The sequence below is a fragment of the Astatotilapia calliptera genome, chromosome 7, assembly GCF_900246225.1.
Source record: "Astatotilapia calliptera chromosome 7, fAstCal1.2, whole genome shotgun sequence".
NCBI classification, from domain to species: Eukaryota; Metazoa; Chordata; class Actinopteri; order Cichliformes; family Cichlidae; genus Astatotilapia; species Astatotilapia calliptera.
Window position 1 is genome coordinate 42,551,084 of NC_039308.1, and position 25,267 is coordinate 42,576,350.

The 25,267-nt window shown below is 40.1% G+C and overlaps 1 protein-coding gene across 1 annotated transcript; it reads left to right on the forward strand.

The window, feature by feature from the left end:
- Positions 1-24,907, forward strand: LOC113026285 (C-Jun-amino-terminal kinase-interacting protein 1-like). Its single transcript, XM_026174872.1, has 12 exons — positions 1-158; positions 6,781-6,853; positions 9,613-10,179; positions 11,610-12,158; positions 13,344-13,574; positions 14,016-14,091; positions 14,185-14,351; positions 14,439-14,542; positions 17,340-17,450; positions 20,921-20,991; positions 21,160-21,258; positions 22,365-24,907. Exons 1-12 carry the CDS (start codon positions 87-89, stop codon positions 22,435-22,437), a joined length of 2,193 nt encoding a protein of 730 aa, XP_026030657.1. The 5' UTR covers positions 1-86; the 3' UTR covers positions 22,438-24,907.
- Positions 24,908-25,267: the final 360 nt, after the last annotated feature.

The window sequence follows — 25,267 nt, forward strand, 5'->3', positions numbered from 1 at the left end:
ACATTGGCTTAATAAAAGAGAAGAGGAGGGGGAGGGAGGGAGAAAGGAAGCTGTCATTTGTCAAGGGGGGATCCGTCTATGCTGTCATGGACAAATATCGACCAAAGAGACCAACTACCTTGGCCCTGTTCCCACAGCTGCCACAAGCCGGCACCCAGGTAGGAGGCCTGTTTTTAAAAGGAGCTGTGGGGTGCTGTGGAAAGTGTGTGTCATGGTTGGATTGTGTATTTGGAATGAGACATCTGAGCATCCAGCTGAATAACCGTATTTCTGTGCATTTCCGGGGAGGATCCAGTCCTGAGGATGAGACAGCAGTGGCTTGTTGTGTATCTGTGTATATTTTGTGTTTATGCGTGTGCTGGCACATAGTCAAATGCTGTAGATTCCTGTTTATTGATTGTTATTGTTTTTTTCACAAATTCTCCACACATGCTTTTATTTAGAGAGGCGGTCCTGATAAATCAGTCTGTATCATGGCAGCTGAACGGTTAGGGGTTGGGTTAGCTGGGGGATTTGCTCAAGGACACTTGGAAAAGCAGTTTTTTTGTTGTTGTTTTTTACCATCCTATTAAATATATACTTAATATAGGTATACTGCACTGCCTTGCCAACCTCGAATACCTTAACTAACTTCTGGACATTTGATTAAAATTACACCAGAATAATCTAGTCTATAGGATGGTAGCTAACACCCCTTCAGTGTTATCCCTTCTTTCTGTCATTGCATCTTCCTTAGCTTTGTTGAGTTACTTATGAGTCAACACATTCATATAGGTTATTTAAATTATACATATTTAATGTCATGTACAATCAAGTAAATTTACAGGGGCTGCTTTCTCACTCTCCTTCTGTTTTTCTGAGCAAACTCTTTACAGTAGTGACCTGAGATTTTACACAATTCCTTTTGAAAAACATACCTTTACCTTCTCAGGTAAATCTGAAATGGTCTGGTGGAAAGTATTTAATAAATTGGTATAAAGTAATTCTTATGTGCTTATGTTGCCTTTAAATTGCATGCTTTCAGAAGTTATTAAACTATAGATAAGTATATTTTGCTTGTAAACACTAACTTTCAGACAGCTTGTCTATTTGTAAGGTTTCAAATTGTAAAATAAAACAGTTAAAAGCTAAATCAAGCTAAAACCACCTAACATTTAACTAGTATGGTTTTTGTGTGTTCAACTAATACATTTTTACATTTTACATTATTTTTTCTCTCCTGTGGGCTCACCACCCACAGAATGTGCCATAAGTGTCCAGTGCCAGTGAGTATGTCAGCAGTCAAAAATGGAGGCCCTGGCAGTCCAATTCCTGACTACTAAAACTAGCTCTTGGTACATGAAACATCAGCTCTTTGGTGGAAAAGAAGCCCCAGCTAGTGCCTGACGTTGAGGAGATGGACTAGATAAAATAGGATTTACCTCAATGCATGGCATAAGCTCTGGAACCAGTCTTGCTGAGAGGAACTGAACTCTGTTGCAATCTGGAGTTACGCTCAGTGAATGGTGGTATGAAGGGGTAGGACAGGCAAGACAAGTTCTAGAAATTCTGTATATAAAAACTGTAAAAAGAATTAGTGAAAAGGGCAGCCCTGGTGGAGTCCAACAGCCATCTGAAAGAAGTTCAACATGCTGCCAGCATTAGGACCAAACCTCTCGTTATGATTATACAGGGACTGAATTGCCTCGTCCAGTGCTCCACGACCAGGATGAAAACTGCATTGTTCATCCTGAATCTAAGGTTCAACTAAAAAAAAGGACCCTCCTCTATAGTACCCTTGCCTAGAGTGCTGTGACAAAGTGTTTGCCCCCCTTCCCGATTTCCAATTTTTGTGTGTGTTTGTCACACTCAAATGTTTTGGAGCATTAAACAAATTTAAATATTAGACAAAGATAACACAAGCAAACAAAAAATGCAGTTTCTAAATGAAGGTCTTCGCTATTAAGGGGAAAAAAAATCCAAACCTATATGTGTGAAAAATGTTTTGGAAGGTGTGTGTCCCATTACATCTGCCATACAAATAACATAGCATTTCAGAAAAGGAACATGATACCAACAGTAAAATATGGTGGTAGTGTGATGGTCTGGGGCTGTTTTGCTGCCTCATGACCTGGAAGACCTGCTGTGGTAAATGGAACCAGGAATTCTGCTGTCTGCCAAAACATCCTGAAGAAGAATGTCCGGCCATCTGTTCTTGGCCTCAAGCTGAAGTGCACTTGGGTCCTGCAGCAGGACAATGATCCAAAACACACCAGAAAGTCAAACTCTGAATGGCTTAAGACAAACAAAATGAAGACTTTGGAGTTGCCTAGCCAAAGTTCTGACCTGAATCCGATTGAGATGCTGTGGGATGACCTTAAATAGGCAAGTTCATACTCGAAAACCCTCCGGTGTGGCTGAATTACAACAATTCTGCAAAGACACATGGGTTAAAATTCCTCCACAGTCCGGTAAAAGACTGATTGCTAGTTTTTGCAAATGCTTGATTGCAGTTGTTGCCACTAAGGGTTGTCCAACCAGTTATTAGGTTTAGGGGGCAATCCCTTTTTCACACAAAGCCATGTAGGTTTGGATTTTTTTACCCCTTAATCACAAACACCTTCATTTTAAAAATACATTTTGTGTTTACTTGTGTCATTTTTGTCTAATATTTAAAATTTCTTTCATGATCTGAAACATTTAAATGTGACAAACATACAAAAAAAATGGGAAATCAGGAAAAGGGGCAAACATTGTTTTCACACCACTATAAAATTTCCCAGTGAACCACAAAGAACCACCATCCCAGTCTGCCAGTCCAGAGGCACTTCCCCAGACCTCCACACAATGTTGCAGAGATGTGTCAGCCAGGACAGCCCTACAATATCCAGGAACTCCAAGAACGCTCTGCGAATCTCATCTACTCTAGGGGCCCTGCAGCTGAGCAGTTGTCTAAGTAAATGAGTGACCTAACAGCTAGTGGTAGAACAGTCATTCCTCTCACCCCCAGAGTTTGCCTCTATCACAGAAGATGTGACTGAGGGATTTAAGAGATCTGGGAAGCTGTTCCTTCCACTGCCTGACTATAGTCTCAGTTGAGGTCAGCAGAGTCCCACTACGGCTGTGTGCAGTGTGAGTGGAGCACTGCTTCCTCCTCCAGTCACCTGATGGTTTGCCAGAATTGCTTTGAGGCTGACCAAAACTATTTTTCCATGGTCTCACTGAACTCCTCCCACAACCAGTTTTTGCATCAGCCACTGACAGAGCCACACTTTGCTTGGCCTGCAAAATGTAGAAATATTTGATGGTGCAGTTTCTACATGTTATGATTTTCCAGACCTTTGCTTCAAGAAATTTTCTCTAACTGGATCCCGTTATATTTTTTCTATATCTCTGCTGTAGATCGATGCTATTGATCAAAAACAAAACATAAACATTTGAGCTGCCAAATACACATTCTCCTTTCCATTACTGCATGTTTGCACATAGCTGTAGAAAGGAACGTCCATACATGTTTGCATACATGATTCTATGTTTGTTCATCTGCAGTATTCTGCAGGTTATCAAATCATGACAGAGGAGGGGATGTCTGGGTGGACGCCCTTAGTCAGAAGTGTCTCTCTGCTCTTTGCAGATGATGTGGTTCTGTTTGCGTCATCAGGAGGTGACATGATGACAAAGACAGAAAATGTTATGGATTAACATTGTTAATGTTAGGGTCATTTGTGTCACTTTGTGTCACTTAGTGGTTATTGAGTGTCTGTGGTTGTCTTTTAATATCCATGGTCATTTTTTTCTATTTTGGGAGTTATTTTCAGTGTCTGTCATTATCTTACATGATTGTGGTTGTTTTGTATCTCTTTTTGTTTGGTACCTCACTGACAGGGTAGTGTATTTCAATGCTATACATGAAAATAACATTATATAATGTATATTGTAGTCTGGTACAATGCCCTTAAAGTATATTCTTCACTAGACTTTGTATTTGTTATTGATAAAGGGTTTCCAGTGTAGGTTTGTAAGCTCCTCAGTCTGAAACAGCAAAATCTTTGAAACAGCAAAATCTTGAGTCTCTAAAGCCGTTTTGTGCTGTTTTGTTATTAATGTGCTGAGAACATTCTCTGAGTATATTCTGCACAACAAATGCACAAGAATAAAAAACACCTCTTGTCCCAACTATATTAAATATGAATGATATAGATTCTCTATGGACAGAATATATTACATGTGCAAATGTCAGGGTTCTGGGTCTTTGTCCCAGCCTTTTCAGTTTATTTAGAATTTAATTCTTTCTTTATATTGTAATGATTTAAGTTTCATACAATTTACACTTGAGGTTAGTCCTTTTCATCTCTCTGAGTTTATTGTACTTTCTGGTTGTCTATTAGGCACCCTTTGTGCCTTTGCCCTCGTCCTCTGTGTTTCTTAGTCATGTCGCTGTGTTTTGTCGCCTGAGTCTGTCTTGTTCACATGTCTGTTTCTTCCCTGTGTTTTCGTTTGTTTCTCAATGTGTTTCCTGTCTTATTTTTGACAGTTTCTCGTCCTGTGTTCAGTGTGTTTGGTTTTGCCTCCCCTGTCATGTCATGTCTAATTTATTTCTGCTGTGTTCTCATGCGTTTCCACTTCCCTTGTCACCTTTCAGTATATATATTGTCTCCGTCTTATTCAGCCCTTTGTCAGAAAATCTGTTAATCCTCTTTCTCATCTTCATGTTTCCAAGTCATCGAGGTCTCACTTTTTTCCCCTCTTATGTTGAACCCCCCTACTTTTTTGTTCAGTTTGAAAATTTAGTAGTTGTATCTTGTACTGCCAGGATTTTGTACCTGGGTTTAAATTGAGTCACGGTCATTTTCATAGACATATAGAGGTGCTCATTGTTGATCCTTGAACATTATTTAGTTTTGATTTTGTTCATTGGGCCTCACAGTTGTGTGTGGACCCAAACAATGTCAAGATCAGACCTAAGAAATCTGTCCCAGGGACCATTTGAGGCCAGGAAGTGGAAGAATCTGTTCTTTCAGGGCCACGTCTGCTTGGAGATAAACCAAATGCATCTGGAAAGGCCCAGCACTTACTCATGCATTTTTGCTTTCCACTTTCTTTTTTTTTTTTAAAGAGTTTTTAAACAATTTTTTCCTTATTTTATTCTCACTTTCTCCATCTTACCTGTCTTTTTCTCAGCTTTCTCTGGTGGAGTCATCTGTATCTCTCCCTTTTTTCTACATGTATCACTATCTTTCTTTTACTTTTCTACCATTTTTTCATGTGTAACTTGCCTATCATCTGTCTGCATTGATTGGCTTAGTGGTGTCTTGAGGGCTTGCTTAACTCACATCCAGTTGGTCTGTGCATTCCCTTATCCACTAAACCCCTACCATAAAGACTACAAAAGCACCACCAGTTAAAATAGATGCGCCTCGTCAGGTTTTAAATCATAACCTTCACTTTTTGGCTCTAGATCCAAGTCCATATGTGACATTTGCCCAGACCCAGACCACAGTCTGCCTGTTGGTGACCTCTGATCCAGGGACTCCACTGTGTTATTTGCAGTGCGTACTGCCTGGAATGCACAGACTTGATTAGCTCAGTGATGTCTTGTGGGATTGCTTAACTCACGTCCACTTAGACCATTCATTGACGACCAGTTAAAATTGAAGCTTCACGTCAGCTTTTAAATAATAACCTTCTGTTTTGGCTGTGGCTCCAGCTCCATATGGGTCTGAATACAGGTCCACCTGTTGGTGACCTCTGGTGTATATTATAAAAAATAAAGACAAGTTAGGAGTGTGGATCAGAGGTTACCCTGATTACCCTCTCAAGGTGACCTGGCATTGCTCTGTCCTCTGGACCAGATCCGAAGCACCTTTGAGTGTGAGGTCATTTAGAGGGCTGGTCAGTGAGGGATTGGCATACCTTTTCGTGATGATGCCACACACTTCCTCATCAGTCCTCCTACCTCTTCCTGGCATTGCTGTCATTAGAGACTTTGGGCCTAGTTATGTACCTAATGTGATAGAAATAAGATTTCACACTTTTTGTGTTAGTAATCCAGTCATTTGTTGTTGTTGGTGTTAGATTTGTATTGTTGATTGTCATTTATACTTAGAAATATTTACTTATATATGCTTAGAGTTTTGTAATTAGTTGTAGATTGGTAGAGGTTTTGATCCTTGATAGTCTGCAAACTTTGTGTGTATTAGACAGCACTTTGGGAGCATGAGAGGTCATACCGTGTCTTATTGTTTTATGGTAGGATTAACGTAGTTGCGTCTGTTCTAGTCTAAGTGCTCTTTGTTTAGATGAACTGCAGGACTTCCTCACCGTGTTATCTAGGATGAACCATCTAGGGTGAGGGGGAGGCTACCCTCTTCCTGACCAAGGATGTTTGACCCTTTGATCAGCAGTCCACACACACACACACACACACACACACACACACACACACACACACACACACACACACACACACACACACACACACACACACACACACACACAGGCAAGGTACTCTTTGTGTGTATGTAGACGTCATATGTTAATGAACTTATGCATATTCATGTAACCTCAATAAAAGAACAGTGGTATGGGAGAACGGACGAGAGCAACTGGGGTCAAGCGAAGGAACGGTGCCTGTCCGGTTCTCTCCCGTGCACGAGGAGAAACATGAAGAAGCTTGCCTACTTGTGTCTTGCTTTGCAGTGTAATTATATTGCCTTCAACGTTCCAGCGGATGGGTTCAAGCTACAAACCTATCAGTTGGTCTTATTCTTATTGCTGCTCTGTTTCATACTTTCTTTTCAGGACTCCATCAACAACAATTCTTTAGGCAAGGCCAGCTGGAAAGACTCCCACTCTTCCTCCCCACATATCACAGGTACGAAAACTCAACACAGGTTCAAAATACAAACTTATAGTAGTTCTTAAGATCCCTCAGATTATTACAGTATAATGCAAAATAGTGTATTTGATGATTTAGAACAGAGCAGGATAAATCACACAGTGCTCTCATATACAAATCTTAAACCGTAACTAATATAGAGTTCGTGGGGCAGATAGCTTTTTACAACTAGTGGGTGACTGCAATATTTTACTTTCATTTGGCTATTTCTAGGTTTAGGGCAGGGCATAGGTCAGCAAACTTTATTTTATTTCTTTTTTTTCTAATTCGCTATCTAATTCGAACCCAGGAAGCAGACTGTGGGTGGTTTCGTGCTTAGTTTGTCTTTTTACAGTTAATACAGAGAATTCCAGAGATTGAGCAGCTGGCCGTTAGCATGTGATTAATCAACCACTGATGTCTGTGAAAATCTAGTTGGAGGAGGCCTGTGAAAGGCTGAGGGGCTGCTTCGAGACCACAGACTGGGATGTACTCTGCAGTCCACATGGGGAAGACACTGATGGTCTGACGCAGCGCATCACAGATTACATCAGTTTCTGTGTGGAGAGCACAGTACCCTCCAAGAAAATATGGGGGGTTTCCAACAATAAACCATAGGTGACCCCTGAGCTACAAGCCTTGCTAAATGAGAAGAAGATGCCTTTTAGCTCAGGGGACAAAGACAATCTCGAGCGAATCCAAAAGGAACTAAAATGCAAATTAGGCAGGACAAGAACAGCTACAGGAGGAAACTGGAACAGCAACTGGAGCAAAACAACAATAGGGAGATCTGGACAGGGCTGAAGAAAGTTTTAGGTCATAGAAATAATGGGGGTACTACACAGGACAATGGCAGTAAGGAGTGAACAGATTATTATTTCAACAGGTTATCAAAGAAGCTTTGAAAGAAAAGTGACTGGCATTCTCAAAAGAGTGACCTTTATCCTTTAGATGGAGATGTAAAGTTGAGTCTTGTCCTGTCGAGGTAGCGCTTCAACATTGTCATCCCTTATATAGCAGGTTTATCAGAGACAGATGCCAATGCTGACATTTTGGACAGAGGAGACAGATGGTTTGAAAGAGGAGTGAAAGAAGCCATCTATGTCCAGTGTGAACAGCCATCTTTGAACAGAGGAGGTGGTTTATGAAACCAACTATCAGCCACCTACAATGCAGCTTTGAGATCCCTTCCCAGGCACCTGATCGCCGACTAACATTTTGAGTTAGGTGATCTCAATGGGTGTGGTAAGGTCTCACAATGGTTTCACCTGAAACCTCTGCATATAATGACTAACACCCTTTTTCTCACCTTGGCTCATGCAAAGAGGCTCATGATCAACAGTAGGTCAGCGACCCTGCTAAGGGACAGATCCCACTAGGGTTTTAATACCTGGGCTGAAGAAGCTTCTAGGATGAGAGATGAACCATCTTCAAGAAAATTAAAGAAGTCCAGTTGCTTTTCTTTCCAAGCTCCTTAGATTACCATAACCTGGATGAGTGAGAACCTACAAAGACATATTCATCAGGTTTGATTCAGACCATAGCCCTCCCCCACATCACCCTAGGCTGCCAGACACTATCCCCAGATTTGATAAACTGTAAATTTAAAGCTTGCATGTAATCATGTGTTTAAATCAAATATTGGGTCTGTACATGTGACACTGTTTTTCATATGGTGAAACATGTTGCTAAACAAACTAAGGCAGACTAACTGTGTTATTTAAAGACTGCAAGAAAATACATTGCAGGTTAGTGCAGGATAAACGGGTTAGTCTGTCATGGATTTGAAGTAAACAACAGTGTGTGACTGGTGCACAGTGGCTGTGGTGCTCGTGGTCTGCTAGATCAAGATTAGCAGAGATGAATATGACTCTTAGCTAATGATGCTTAGATCTAGAAAAAAGACAGCATCAACAGTGTACTGTCAGTGCAGAGGATAGAAATCAGCCAGGACAACTCGTGGAACACCTGCTTAGATCTTGTTGAATTCAGTTGTGCAAATCTACAAAGAGCAGGGAACCTCAGAGTGCCAGTCGCCCAAATCAACTGATCACAGCCTGCACACAAAGATCTATTGGAGCTCTCAATAGCAGCTATTGTGACTTCACCTGTGATTTCCCCCCCCCCCCACTGAGTCACTACAACTGATTTTAGGGCTCCCCCACCTGCTAGATCACACTTTAACCCCTGACTGTACACATTTTCCTGTTTAGAGGCAAAGTCAAGCTAAGTACAATTAGAATTAAAAATTGGACTAAATTATATATTCTTATATACTAATTTTATTTTATTATTACAATATGTACAAAGCTTTGCACTAAATATAGAAGTCTAAAAGCTTTAAAAAATAGTAAAAGTAGAAAACTGATAGTTAAGGTAACATTTTGTGTAAGGTCAGACTCAAGCTGCAGATCAAGCATACCAGTAAGCAACTAATGGCATAATAAGTCTGTTCATGCACTGTTAAAGTCTCTGTTTTCCTGAGTTCTTTTTTTTCTTGTTTTTCTTTGGAATCCGCGGCTGTCATCCTTTTGTCTAATGTAACAGTGGAATTATTTGTGTGGCAAGCAATGATGACGTAACAGAACAACAACTCCTTCAGTCAGGAAAACATCATGTGTGTTTTTTTCTTCTGCTGTTGCTGTAACAGGATTAACAGCTTACCATAGGCTACTTTGAATATCCCTCTGTATACCGTATATCTGATTGCCTAATACATAATCTGCTGCTTTTGTTGTTTGTGTGTATGTATTAAGGGGATCTCGCTCCACTAGATGTCCAACCAAAAGCTGAGGACAAAGTCCAGCACAGCACTCAGCGCCGGCCAGCACCCAAACCTCCAACAGCCAATGTATCCAACAGCAGAGCCAATGGTCAGGCTGCTGCCACTGGCTCAGACACACGAGCTCGACCACGGGAACAATCAATGCCTGGAGCTATGCATACACAGTCTTCCCGCACACTAAGGAACCAGAGGAGAGCAGGAAGTGGAGGAGGAAGAGGGGGAGGAAAAGGAGCAACAGTGATGAGAGACAGGGGCCTGGGCGACCTCAGAGGAAAAGATGGAGTGATAGATAGAAGAGGAGGACGACCGTGTGAAGAGTCAAAAGCAAAAGACAAGAATGGACATCAGAGGCCAAGGGAAGAAAACGGACTGAAAGGCCGAGCAGCTGATGGGAGAGGAAAAGGAGGCACTAAAGGAGGCAACAGAGGAAGCGCCTTAAAGTCGAATAAAACTCTGTCTAATAAGGAAGTCTATCTGCCTGCTATGGTGGTGCCGCGCACACCCATAGTACAGAGAAACCTGGAGACAACACACCAAGGTATTGAACCAAGGTTCACACCAATTTTTTTTAATAATCATTTCCTGTTTGGCAGTTTTAGCAAACAGGATCATGGTTTCGTCTGTGAAACACATTATGCTCTCTGCAGGCTCCTCTTTTTATTAATTTTTACATTGATTTTATTTTATTATTGACCTTAATGTCTGCGTGGATATTGGACAGGGGGTGAAGACCAGGTTGGTAAAAGGAGAAGAAGTTGGAGGAACAGAAAAAGAAAAGTGACAGAAAGAAAGAAAGAAAGAGAGAAACATGCCTGGAAATGAGAGTGAGAAAATCTCTTAACGGACCATCACTATCAGGAGGAATGTTATTATTAGCATTGAAAACTAAAGTCAGAGAGACGTCTGTGTTGAGATAGATATCTTTTTTAAATTTCTTTAAGTCATTACATTTGAAATGAGCTACTTATATTTCTGAAATCAATTAAAAAATATTAAGTAATTAAAAATACATTACTAGAGTCGACTAATGAAGGATTTCTGTGCCTGATATTGCTTTTGAGCCAAAGCTATTAAAAGAAAATCAGAGATCCAGGGTTACGCTTGATTTAAAATCTTGCATTAAATATATGTTATAGTCATGGTATACCCTTAAACCCTACAAATGCACCTTTTAATAAAGTTAAGTATAGTTGTGATGCAATCTATAGTACAGCATAGGCTCTACTGAGGTCCAGCGCAGTACTAGAAATGTAGTTTCCTAGAAATTTCTCCTTTTTTTTCCCTCTCTATTTTTGTTTCTTATGTAGCCCCCAATGGTCACCCCTATGAAAAAATTCTGAAAAAACTCACCCTGCATAAAAAACTACTTTAGAGCACAGAAAATATTTGCAGGTTTAATAACTGTTGCAGTGAACAGGAAGCCTATAGTTGTGTTGTGCGAGGCGGCACCAGAATGCTAATATCAACCTGATAGCCTACATTTCAAAAGCTTCCTAGAAATTTCTAAAGGCAAATAGTCCACACAATTTTATTTACATTGGTTGGTTCACCTGTATTAATTAGACTGAACCCCCACTTTACTAATTAGAATTGTTTTAGTATTAGCAGTTGCCAGGCAAATGTTCCATTTATAGCTACAGGTAGAGATATAAATGGGCTATCTATAAATAATTCCCCGTGTTTGTGCAGTGCACTACAATATTTGATGTTTGAAAATTATTCCCCTGGGCTTTGATAAATACCCAAGTATACTGTGGGACTATTGTAAATTCTATTACCTAAACCTGCAAACGTATTCTGGAACCTTTGTTAACCAATTGTTAGAATTCCCTTGATATCAGCTATAAAGAATATTGCAAAATAAAACGATCTTAGAGTATAACCATATGTGTGAAGTTCATCTGTGTTATCTAAAATTTTACAAACTGGAAACATTTGACAGTGATGCTCCGTGTTTTGTATTCTTAGACCAGAACCATGACAGGACCCAGGACAACCCCTCTGTCCTCTCCCGGTCCAGCAGTGAGGGAGGGTCCAACAGGATGTCCCTTAGCTCAGACACAGAAGGACCCCCATCAGGGCCTCTGCATCCCTCTCTGACCTACCGAACTAACCCTGACATCAGTGAAGAAGAGGGGGAGGGAGTTCCAACTCCATGCCTAAACTTACAGAATGATCTAACGTGCTGTCCCACAGGTAACAGCAAAACGGACTGTACCACTGAAACAGGGGTAGACCCCAAGAAAGAAAAGGATGACAATATCATGGCCTCTGTGGCTAATCAGACTGTACCAATCCGTGAAACTTTAACAGGGTTAAATTATGACTCTGTTAAATATACTCTGGTGGTGGATGAACATGCTCAACTGGAGCTGGTGAACCTCAAGTACTGCTTGAATGGTTACAACGAGCACAATGATGACAGTGATGCAGAAACGGTCTATCAGTCAGCCAATGAGGATGAAGACCCACAGTATGTGGAGGAGAAGAAGAAAAATGAGGAAGCAAAAAAGAAAGGTAAATACTTCTGCTAATTTTTAACATGCCCCTTGCACATTTCTGTTTTTAGAAAAGAAATAAGCATATTTTATGGCTACAAAGTGTAGTAAGGTATATCTAAGGCCTACAATCTCACATAACATTATATATATATATGAGTAATAGCAACTCCCATTTCTTCCGGGATTAAAACACTTTTTCCCTTTTAAAAAAATATAGGGAGGAAAACAGGAAGACCAATTTGCCACCATACGGTAGCTGGTGATCTGGCAGAAAGTAAAGGTCTGAGCTTAAATACTGCCGCTGCTGCTGATGACCTGGTTGCAGCAGATGGTGGTCTTGGGGCTCGAGTTGCTGGTTGAGTCTGGTTGAGTCTCTCTCTATCAATTTGTCTGAGGATGAAAACCAGAACTTAAACATTGCTCGTACCTCAGGGGTACAATAAGTCTCCCAGACTTGGGAGATGAACTGACGCCCCTTGTCAGCCACGACTTGTACTGTGATCCTGGGTAACGTGAAAACATGGGCAACAAGCAGTTTGGCCATCTCAGGTGGACAGTTCAGAGGGCAAGGAATTGAAAGGATGACTGTCTTACTGTTTGAGGCAGGTAAACTGATGAGTTTAATGTGTGACGATGGCACAGTCATAGGGTCTGTGCGGGGGCAGACATAGAGCCTTGTCTTTGCTAAACATTTCTTGTAGGTCACGGTATTCCTCCAGCGGATCTGATAGATTAAGAGGAGGTGTGTGTACTGAACCTGGGCTGGTGGGTCCACAGGGTTTTGGAAAGTCTAGAAAACTATTTCTGAAGATTTTGCTTAAGAGCGTTAAGATTGTGTTGATGAATAAAGATGGTCATATCAAATACGGACTTGAAAGCTTGTTATAATTATACAAACTCTCTTTTACCTTTTGCACACACTTCAGTAAATCACTGCACCTATGTCCGATTTTAATAGCAAAGACTTTTGAGCAGAGATAAGTATCTTCTGAATATCAACAAACATTGAAAGCATGCCATGCTCTTATTGAATTACAGAAACAAGTAGATAACTTAGTACAAAACCTTGTGTAACACCACTGACCAGATTAAATTATGACAATTTAAAAAGAGAGAATACTGGCGAAGTTGAAATCAAACCTACACCACCTGCTCGTTCCTCTCTGCTCTCAGTATAACCTGTCTTTTCTACTGCTCCAAGAGAGGAGGGAAGTGGCGGAAAAAAGAAGAAATGAGGAAGACGTGAAGAAGAGGAGGGAGGAGGAGGTGAAGAGGAGCAGGGAAGTCATGCCAAGATCCTGCAAGCTGTCCAAGGTAACATCATCCACAACGTCAGAGGAAGAAGAGTCGAATGGTGGAAGAGCTTGTGCTCCCATAAGCAGAAAGTTCCTCAACCTGTTTGCCAAGAACGACAGCCAGAACAGTGCCCCAGGTGTGTATTTCCAAACTTTTTTTCACACACATCAATACGTGCCATTGCCAAAAGATTTGCTGTGTTTCCCAGAATAGTAAGAAGGAGACTCCAGAAGACAAGTAGTTACTTTAGGGGAAGGTCTTTAACCCATCAGAAAGACTGGAGCAGCAAGAGCAATGATATGCTGCAGTATTGCTGCAGTATTGACAAGTATTTTGGTTTAATTTAAGCCTTCCAATACTACATTATTAGAAAATGATGCAGGGCAGCCATAATTTTACATAAAAAATGAAGCTTTTCTAAATAAATGTCAGTGGATGCTTTTTTTTTGTTTGTTTGTTTTATTTTGATTTGTTGCTTTTCTTTTCTTTCCTTGTTTCCCATTAGATGTTGAGGATGGCAAATATACAAACTTTAAGTAGCTGATTGTGAGTATAATGCCAGTGATGTGTTGTTCAGGTGCTGGCTCGTTTGGTGTGTTCTCCTGTGTTCTGGATGGAGTGGAGAGGCAACAGAGTCACAGAGCTGTCTACAGGTCAGCACACATGAACTTACACAAATTAACTGTGCCATGTGCAAAGAGTCACATGAATCTGAAATCCTGTACTTTTTCTCTCTATGGTTTTAGGTTTGTTCCTCGTCATGCAGATGAGCTGGACCTTGAAGCAGATGACCCTATCTTAATGTTGAACCAGTCTAAGGACCTGTGGTGTCAGGGTTACAACATGAGGACTGGGGCTATAGGCATTTTTCCCGCCTTCTATGCTGTCAGGGTGCCCAAAGAAATTGAGCAAGGTGCGTTGCAGCACACTGGATTGTGTAAAGAGAATTTCATCAGCTGCAACGATGATTAAAAGCATGTTTTCTTCTTTCTTCTTGCAGTTCAAAAAGATGGTTGGATTGAGAAGTTCCTGGTGCAATATCTGGGTTCCGTTCCGGTTCCCATCTACACAGGCAAAGATGTGCTGTGTGCTGCAATGCAGAAGGTACAAAAAGTAACTGTTAAATTAAAGCTCACAGCTGAAGTATGGACTAAACAAATTCATTAACATAAATTATCAAAATCCCCCAAGAATCAGATAAAATATTTTTTTTAAATAAAAAACAAATGAGATAAAGGCAGCTCTTCACACTGATATAGAAAAGGGAAGTTTTAAGCCTAATCTTAAAAGTAGAGATAGTGTCTGTCTCCCAAATCCAAACTGGGAGCTGTTTCGCCAAAGGAGGGGACTGAAAACCGAAGGCTTTGCCTCCAGTTCTACTTTTAAATACCCAAGAAACCACAAGTAGGGCTGCAGTCTGAGAGCAAAGTGGGTGATGCAGTACTATGAGGTCTTTCCGATAAGATGGGGCCTGATTATTAAAGACCTTGTATGTGATGAGAAAGATTTTAAATTCAATTCTGGATTTGGAATGGAAGAAAGCAGTCCTACATATTTGTTTAATATGTGCTTTGAAGGACATATCCTGGTCAAAAATGACTCCAAGGTTCCTCACAGTGTTACTGGAGGCCAAGGTAATGTTATCCAGAGTAAGAATCTGGTTAGACACCATATTTCTAAGATTTTTAGAGCTGAGTACAATAATATACAATAATAACTTCAGTTTTATCTGAATTTAGAACCAATGTCAAATTATGACTTTTTAAGTAACAGTTTAACGACTGGCAGCTTGAAGGCCTGTGGTACATAGACGATTAATAGAGATGGGTTAATCCTATTTAAGATTGAAGCATTAATTAATGGCAGAACTTGCGCATTTGAAAGTAATACAAGGGAGTCAAATACTTCTGATTTGAGGCTTTTTTTAAAGGAGTTACAGTGGTATTGTTGTAAGTTAAATGTTATTAGGAAATGATCCAACAAAAGAGAGTTTTCAGGAAACACTGTTAAATGTAAATGTTAAATGATCCATTTCAACTAACATCATCCTGCTGTAACCAGGTTTCTGTAAGTCAGAGTAAATCAGTGTGTTGATCAGTTATTAATTCATGAAGTAACAGGGACCTGTTAAAGAGACCTAATGTTTAATAATCCATTTTTGACTGCTTTACTCTATGGTGCAGTTGTGGATACTATATTGTTCTTTCGTTGTTTTATTATGTTTAAATTGTTTTTTACTCACTTTTTGGTTGGTTTTTTAGTGGTTTGGGAGACACAGTTTCTAAGGGAACGGGGCCTCGAGTGAATAAAAGGAGGAAAAAAACTGCGGATAGGCGTGTAAGACTGTAACTTTGCTTCCTGGTTCCAACTCAGGACAGTCATGATTTTTTTTTTTTTTTTTTTGGGGGGGGGGGGGGGGGGGGGGTTAATACATTACTAGAAATGAGAGCTGCTCCGTACAACTTTGGATGGAGCAGCTCTCCTAACAAGACCAGGTTTTGCCCAGAGAGCTCATATGTGGTGTTGGTATGTGCTGTTCTAAATTTCATTTAAAACTTGGGAGGGGCATGGTGTCAACAACCAGATAGCAGCTTGTGTCAGCACGGCCCCTCCCGAGAACCCTCAATGTCTACATAAAATTGAGAGGTGAGGTTGAATAAACAGAGTGCCAAGGGCCTATACGTATGTGTCGTGACAATGTAAATAATTTGAGTGTCTAAGTTGTGGAATAAAATTGAGGCACAGGTGGCCAGGAGGGGACGGAGGAGGAATGCCTCCCCTGCACCTCAGTGACGCACCTGTACCTCAAGGCCCTGCATGTGTGGTGGTGTGATGGAGCGGAAGGGGGGAGGCAACTGGGCATGGGAATGAAAGGATTGGCTAGGGGCAGCTCCCCCGCTGACCTCCATGGGCACGCCCGTCCCCCTGAATCCACCAAGGGCAGGGGCCCTGGGTCCATTCACACCGGGGCTCACAGCAGCAGCACCTCCAAGCCCCACAGAGCATTGGGCAGCATTACGTGCATTTTCCATAGAATTATGTCTTCATTACTGACTTTCATTCAATATATTGAAAGTTTAGTCCAGTTTCAGTCAGTGTATTCACAGTACTGTGCAAAAGTTTTTGGAAGGTGTGAAAAAATGCTGTAAACAAAAAATGCTTTCAGAAATATAAATGATTGTTTACTGGCCCCATTCTGCAGCAGGACAATGACCCCAAACATACAGCCAAAGTCATTAAGAACTAGCTTCAGCGTAACAAAGAACAAGAAGTACTGGGAGTGATGGTATGGCCCCCACAGAGCCCTAATCTCAACATCATCGAGTGTTGTACATGAAGAGACAGGAAGATGTGAGGATGCCTACATCCACAGAAGATCTGTGGTTAGTTCCCCGAGATGTTTGGGACAACCTACCATCCAAGTTCCTTCAAAAACTGATGCTATTTTAAAGGCAAAGGGTGGTCACACCAAATATTGATGTGATTAAGATTTCTCTTTTGTTCATTTGCTGCATTTTGTTGATTGATGAAAATAAATGGTTAACACTTCCGTTTTTGAAAGCATTCTTTGTTTACAGCATTTTTTTTCTCACCTGCCTAAAACCTTTGCACAGTACTGTATACTGTTTGATACTTTTTATTTGTTTATCACAGTTTCTCTTTCTTTCTTTTTTTGTACAGAAAATAAAAGTTAAATTGAATGGGGTTGCATATAATTCTATTGTGCTTTTGGCATAATGACAATAAAGATTTTGATTCTGAAAAAAGCTTTTGAAGAGATGGTTAAAGAACATTTTCCCGATGCCACTTTCATACTTGATTCATGCGGGATTAGTCCTGTTAGACTCAAAGCAAATCTCGCCTGGCATGATTACTAACTAACTGTGTGTTTGTGTTACAGGTAGCATACAACAGGCGGTCAGCGGGTCAGCCTCCATCAGCCTGTGCGCTGGAAGTCAGTGTGAAAGGGGTGAAGATGAGTGTCCAGGATCGGTGCCACTCCGCTCACAGGGTACAGCACTATTCTCTCTCTTCACACTTTTCTTTACTCACAGAATGAAAATGGAACTCTGATTTATAGAAGGAATTTTTAAAATGTATGTATTTTACAATAAAGTAGTATTTGTTTGAACAGAGAGCACATTTGAATATTAGACTACTGTTAAAATGGTGCTAAAACCATTAAAACAAATAGTGTTTAATATGTACAATAAACAATAATAATAAACAATAATATACCAATGTTAAATCTCGCGACACCGTACGTGACTTAATCTCGCCTGCTTTGGATCGTGGTTTAAGGAAGGCATCCATCTCAGTCAAGTCGAGCAGCCGCCTCTACTTTTTTTCCAACATGCTCTTGAACACCCTTGAACGGCTAAAGAATTGGTGCAGCGTTTCATGATGAGAAGGAAATCCGCATTATTTCTCCAGAATCCAAGGTTTGACTAACGGACCTCTCATTCAATAAATTTCAGTTTTTTTTATTAGCAAATCACAACAGTATTCATTAAAAGTTCCTTTACATTTTAAGGTAAAAATCCTACAATAATAAAGAGACAACCCCAACAATCAGACAGCCCCTTATAAACAAGCACTTGGCAACAGTGGGAAGAAACCTCCAGCAGATCCAGGCTCAGGGAAGGGAGCCATCTGCCATGACCTGTTGGGGTCGAGGGGAGGAAGACAGGAAAGCTTAGACCTTCCTAAAGAGGCTGAGTGGTGTAATCCTATAGTTGGAATAGACGCGTCAGTCCCCCGTCTTGATGATGGGAATTATGAACCCAGTCTTCCAATCCAGAGGCACAACCCCACATCTTGAATGAACATTGCAGAGGCTTGTCAAGCAAAACATCTCTACAGCATCCAGGGTTTTTAGGAACTCAGGGTGAATCTCATCCACCCCTCTGGCCTCTACCAGACTCCTCTACATGCCTTTCGTAAAATAAGAGTCTGGGAACAAGGATTAAGAAGATCCTCAAAGTATTTCTTCTTATACATTTTCTATTCAGCAGCTTTAATTTAGCATTTTCTATTCACGTTTCCCATTTTGCTTTATATGTATTTCCATTTTCCATCCTAATATTTGGTCTCTACAGAGCCCCTCTGATGACATGGTCCAAAAAATAAATAAATTGTGGCCACAAAATACTACTTCGTGGGCACGAAATGGGTATAACGTGCCCACGAAATACTTATTTGTGGCCACGAAATACTATTTTGAGGGCACGAAATACTATTTTGAGGGCACGAAATAGGTATAACGTGCTCACGAAATGCTAATTTGTGGGCACGAAACACTTGACCGATAACCGTGATCCTTCCCAGACCCTTGCAGTTGGTTGACAATAAAATCTATCCCGGCATCCAGGTCGTACTTACATCTGTAAAGCAACTGGGCTCTCAATAATAATATTTGCTACATAACTTTTGCACTGTCCACTTCCTGCTGTGACAAAACAAATTTCCCACGTGTGGGACTAATAAAGGTTATCTTATCTTATCTTTTCTTATCTTATCTTAATATCCTGTTTAAATGTCTCTCCGTAATAATGGTTCCTTGCATTGCCAGGCTTTTCAAAATGCATTTGTAGCTCATTCCCAGCCTAAAATAAAAGTCAATCATACTGTCTCTGTCCATGGTGTATAGGTTTAGCCTACTCTTATGCTTATGTGTCTACGCAGCTGTCCAGGAATTGTATCAATATGGTGTGCGCACGTTATCTATTTCATTGCCACAAATGCGTAATTCGTGGGCACGTTATACTATTTCAAGGGCACGAAGTAGTATTTTGTGGCCACGATTTATTTAGTTTTTGGACCATGTCATCAGAGGGGCTCCGTAGGTCTCATATCTCTACTTGAATAAATAATTAAAACAAGGATGGATTTTCCTCCTGGGATTTTTTGTTCACCATTTCACATATGCCATTTTAATTTTTAAAATTCCCATCTTTATTTATTTATTTATTTTTTATTAATTTTTATTGAAAATATTTTTTTCTGTTGTTTTAGTCTTCAGAAAAGAAACTGTTTTCATCCACATTTATATGCTGTTTCTGTTTTCTGTGTGTGGTTTGTGGCTTAGCATAGGAGGGGTGGAGCAGTGAGTTCAGGGTGTGGTGTGTCAGAGGTTGACCCACACAGCTGTTCTCCATTACAGGGTCATTCCTTCCCTATTTCAGGAGGATGCTGAAATATTTCCTATTTCAGGAAAAGGCAGTTAAAAAGCTGCGCGAACAAAGTTTGTCAAAAACCCTTATCAATAAAACACCTCTCAACGTGCAACACCCTGTGGGTGGGTCCTTATTGTGGTCACACTGTGATACTATGTCAATTGAATACATTGAGATGGGTTTAATTTCTAAATACAACAAACCCAATATTAAATATTGCATTTTCTTGTGTACTTACAACCTAACATAACCTAACATATTCACATGGTTCATGATTTAAAGCTTGTCATCTTCTAATCAGAGGCCTCCAGCCCATTTGTCAAAGTGTCATTAGGCAAGCTACAAATCCTCAAATTGCTCAGAATGAAGGCACAAATAGAAGCAATGTATTAATGGCTGAATGTGGTTGCATTCTTAGTTAGAAAAGTCCTGCATAAGTTCAAATTTAAGAAGTTATATTCACTATCCATCCATCCATCTTCTTCCGCTTTATCCGGGCCGGGTCACGGTGCCCCCGGGTCACCCTCAGGCGTTCCCAGGCCAGCCAAGAGATATAATCTCTCCAGCGTGTCCGGGGTCTGCCCCAGGGCCTCCTCCCAGTGGGACCTGCCAGGAACACCTCGCCCAGGAGGCATCCTTGTCAGATGCCCGAACCACCTCAGCTGGCTCCTTTCGATGTGGAGGAGCAGCGGCTCTACTCTGAGCCCCTCCCAGATGGCTGAACTTCTTACCCTATCCCTAAGGGAGAGGCCAAGCTCATTTTTGCCGCTTGTATCCGCGATCTCGTTCTTTCGGTCACTACCCACAGCTCGTGACCATAGTTGAGGGTAGGGACGTAGATCGACCGGTAAATTGAGAGCTTCGCTTTTACGCTCTGCTCTCTCTTCAGCACGACGGACCCGCTCCCTTCTCGCTTCACTCGCGAACAAGACCCTGAGATACTTGAACTCCTCCACTTGGGGCAGGAACTCATCCCCGACCCGGAGTGGGCAAACAACTGTCAGTGGCATCATAGCCCCTCTAGGTAGAAGATAATCAACTCTTAGTGATGTACTCATAAAGTTATCTTAAATATAATTGTTGACTGCTACCCGGTGACTTTGCTATGGGACTTTAGTTCCAATAGATCTACTGGTAGTTGATTTCTCCAGTTGTAAGTTACCATTTAACAACATTTTCTAATGTTATTCACTGTAATGAATTAATTTAAATTCTAGCTTAACAAAAGTTTCTAACTATGATGTTAATTTAGAGTAATATTCCAGAATTACATGTTTACATGGCTCTTTGTCTTTGTTGTTATCAGGGGGACCAGTGCTTCCATTTCTTCCAGTTGAAAAATATTTCATTCTGTGGTTGTCATCCAAAATACAGCAGGTGAGTCAAATGCTTTAGATGGCTTGTATTACAATTCCCTCACCTCGTGAGAGATTAGTTAACTTTTATGAACATGAATCTTTCCTGTGTGCTGCTTGCTCTGTTGTTTTTCATCCTGCAACAGGCTCAATTGAACCTTTGGAAATAATTGTTTTATTTGCACTGCAGGTACTTTGGCTTCATCACCAAGCACCCTGACCAGCAGCGCTTTGCTTGTCATGTCCTGATGTCACAAACAACTTTACATCCTTTAGCAGAATCTGTCGGGTAAGTCCTACTCTACTGTGTTCTGCTCTGCATTTAATTCAATTATATTTAAGATTCAATGCATATGACTGTCCTATCTATGGACATGCTGCAGAGGGATTATTACTTCTGTAGACACTAGTTTATAGTGTGTTACGATTTCTATCAGGGTTTCAAACTCTGACAGATGAAAGCTCTGAGAAAGTAGTGTCTTTTTAATTGTTTTATGGGGGGAAAAACACATCACCGAGGTTAAGTACAATTCACTATGGTCACTATGGTGTCCAGTAAGTAACAAGGCTGATGTTGGGAGGCTTTTATTAGCTACAGTTTTGTTTTCATCCTTAACAAAACAACATGGAGATATAACCTGTTTCCAAAAAAGATGTTAGGCTGTGTAAAAGATAAATAAGAAAAAATATAATTACATTTTTTTATTAAAAGAACAGTGGAATATTTTCCAATGTTACATTACAACCTTATCAACAACAAAAGTGCTGGAAGCCCAGGAGGCCAGTTGTAGTTTTAAAAGCTAAATGTTTTCATGCTAGATGTGAGATTTTAAATACCCAATTAATACCTATACAGCAGCATTTCTGGATTCCTTTTATGTCTCGTTATTTCTTTGCCATGTAGAGTTTTAACTTGTGTTAGTGGCTGATGGGAATGGTCTTCACTGGCACGATTTTCATGAATTGGCCTGCAAAATGATTTCTACAACAGAACTGTGTTAAATGCAGAAAGCTGCGGGCCTTGACTACTTGGTTAGGTTCAGGAAATAAAAACATTAGACAATAAAAGGTTTATAAAAGGATCGTGTTTTGGGTTCAAATATAACAGCTGCCATGTCATTCAAAGAGCTTTTTTCTCGATGAGTTCCCTTTGAGGATTCTCAGCAGCACATTCACACACATAAACACTCTTCTGTTGAAATATATTAGGTTTAAAGCTGATTTTAAAACAATTTTTGTTTATGTACACAAAATAAGTACAATAGGGTCACATTTTGCCATAACACTGGCTGGACCATTAGAACAAGTCAGTCTGGCTTGTAGCTTGTAAATCAACCATTTCCAGTGACCTGGTCTGCTTGGTTATGGAATCTTTTGTGCTATTTTTCACAACAGGAGGGCATTCCAGCAGTATTACAAGGAGCACGTCGGCTACTCCTGTCCCACTGAAGACATCTTCATTGAATAATGCCTCCTGTCCATCCATTCTATGAATTTAATATTCACTATGTGCATGTAAGCCTGGTCTTATATACCACCAACTGGATTACCAATATATCTTCTTTGCATGGTGGGTTATTTCTTTTCTAAGCTGCATCCACTAATACAGCAAGCTTCTCCTTCTTTTGGCCATATCACAATATGAATAATTCTATGGATTGATAGGGACACGTGGGATTTTTCACGCCACAGAAAGTTACCAATAGTTAAACAGAGATATTGAATATTAATGCATTTTATTTGCAAAAATTATCTTAATTAACTATGCATGGATATTGCATATATACAGACTACCTTCAGAGCTACTCTAGCCCACAAAGCCAAATCTCAGCAACTACAAATGTTGCTAGAAAAAATCTGAATCATCTTTCTGATATTAGCAATTACCATACAAACAATCTGGCACCATAGAAACATGTCAATATCTGTCAATGATTGTAAGCAATCTAATGAGACAATGTTTAAATAACAGTGTTAGTCATTGAATCACATAACATTATAGGAGCTCAAATAAAACACATGAGTAAAAGCTCATAAGATTTAAAGTAGTGGTCCTAAAAACTAGCTGGAAGTGCAGCTTCTGATTTTATTTGATTAAACAACCTTTGAAGTACATATTTAAATGTTCAGAGATACATATATTTAACTTTAGCTCATAAGTCCTGGGCAACAAAGCTTTAAGCAGAATAAAAATTTAATTATATAACTTAAATATTTGTTAGATTGTTTAAGAGCCTTAAAACTTAAGAGCCAGGTCGCTGTGGTTCAGGTAGGAGAGCAGGTGTCGACCAATTTGGTTGGTAGATTGAGCCCTGGCTCCTCCAGTCCACATGTCAAAGTATCCGTGGACGAGACACTCAACCCCAAGTTGCCCCTGATGCATCTAGAAGCACTAGATAAAAGTGGTGTGAATGTGTGATTGGGTGAAAAAGACTTGTGGTAGAAAGTCCTTTGAGTGCTCATATTGAGTAGAAAAGAGCTATATAAGTACCAGTCCATTTAACATTTAAGTGCTGTTTGCATAGGTAATCATGTATGACTTTTTAGGGTTAGTATGGAGTTCAATGAAAACAAAAATTTTAAATAAATTCTTCCTGAATTTGCAAAGAGTGCGCAAAAGAAAATAATCACTTTGATGATTGAGCAAACAACCACAAATAACATCACCCGAAAGAGACTTCAAATAGTCACAAAACAACTACCAAGAGATGCAAGACGCAGGTGAGAGAACGTTTAAGTGTATTTAGGGGCTCATAGTCTCAGGATGAATCTATGGTCACCAGCCATTAGGATTCATGATCATTTGTTTAAACTCACATGGCAGTCTGTCCAGTATTTGTATAGTCTATGAAACTGATGGGTGACACTACATAGTTCAACAAATGGAAAAACAAAAAAAATCTGGTTCTTCTAGTTAAACAAATCTAGAGATGTTACTGCTTTTCTCTTTTAGAGTGAGGGAAAAATTATCTGATGCCCTGCTGAATTTGTAAAGTTTACTCACTTATAAAGAAATGAACACTCTCAAATGTTTATGGTAGTTTCATTTTAATGGAGAAAGAATGACACACAAAAATCCAGAATAAAAACATAAAAGTTCGAAATGTATTTGGACGCCATTGAGTGAAATATGTATTGGATTTCCAAGCCGTTTTCTAGTTACCTGAAATGATGGATATTGGGAATGTCATTACTCCAGAGTTGAGTGCATTCTTATAGTAAAGTCAGAAACACAAGGAAAAACTTTTTTTGTCTAAGGACGGTTGAGCCATTCATGTATCGTTACCAATACAATACAGTACTTTTTTTGCACTTTACAACCCGACTGCTGCAACACTGGCTGCACGGATTAAAGATTTTACAGTTTTTCTAATGTTTGATGTTCACTGCCATCATCTTGGACTGTTAACTTGGGGTTAATTCCACAAATTCAGCTTCTGCATGTATAAAGGCTAATTTACACTGCCTGTAGCCCTGCTCTCAAAAACTGACATAGATGTAACTCTGTATGTGTGGCTGGTTTTAAGAAAGAAATGCTTAAAGTTCAAGTTTTTAGAATATGTGTAGCGCCATCTTGTATCAGTTACAGAACATTACATCATCGGGTTGGTTGGAGTCAACAGACATTGCATTAGTTTATGTTAGCTAACTAGTAACACAACCAATAACCCAGGGAAAAATAAGGACTGTAAAATTTTTGTGCTGCTTTTCCTCACCAGGCCTGAACTGTGCAGTCAGCTGTTAAAACAGTTTCTCACAAGGTGTGATCAGCACTATTTTATGTAATAATATTCTCTTTTCCCAAGCATATCCAAACTGGGTTTTTTTTGTCACACCACAAACATAACTATGTTTTTTACCAAAACACGATTGAAAATCTTAACGTCCATCAGCATGTCCATAGGAAAAATTTTTTTTAAATCTCCACTAGTGCTGTCAGCGTTAATCTCATTAAAATGACGTTAATGCCATAACCGCATTAACGCGGCAAATCTCCGTTAGCGAGTAAGCGCGGGTCGCCCCGTGCGTGGGGCTGCACGGCATCAACGCATTAGCACGGTTAGTTCGTTAACGCATTAGCGCTGTGCAACCCCACACACAAGGCGATCCGCGCTTACTGGCTAACGGCAATTTGCCACATTAGTGCGGTTATGGTGTTAACGTCATTCTAACGAGGTTAACGCTGACAGCACTAATCTCCAAATTACGCTCCCCCTCACTAACGTTTGGGCTTCACTTTTCTCCAGTTCAGTTCAGTTCATTTTTATTTCAAACATATACATTCACCAACATTTCAT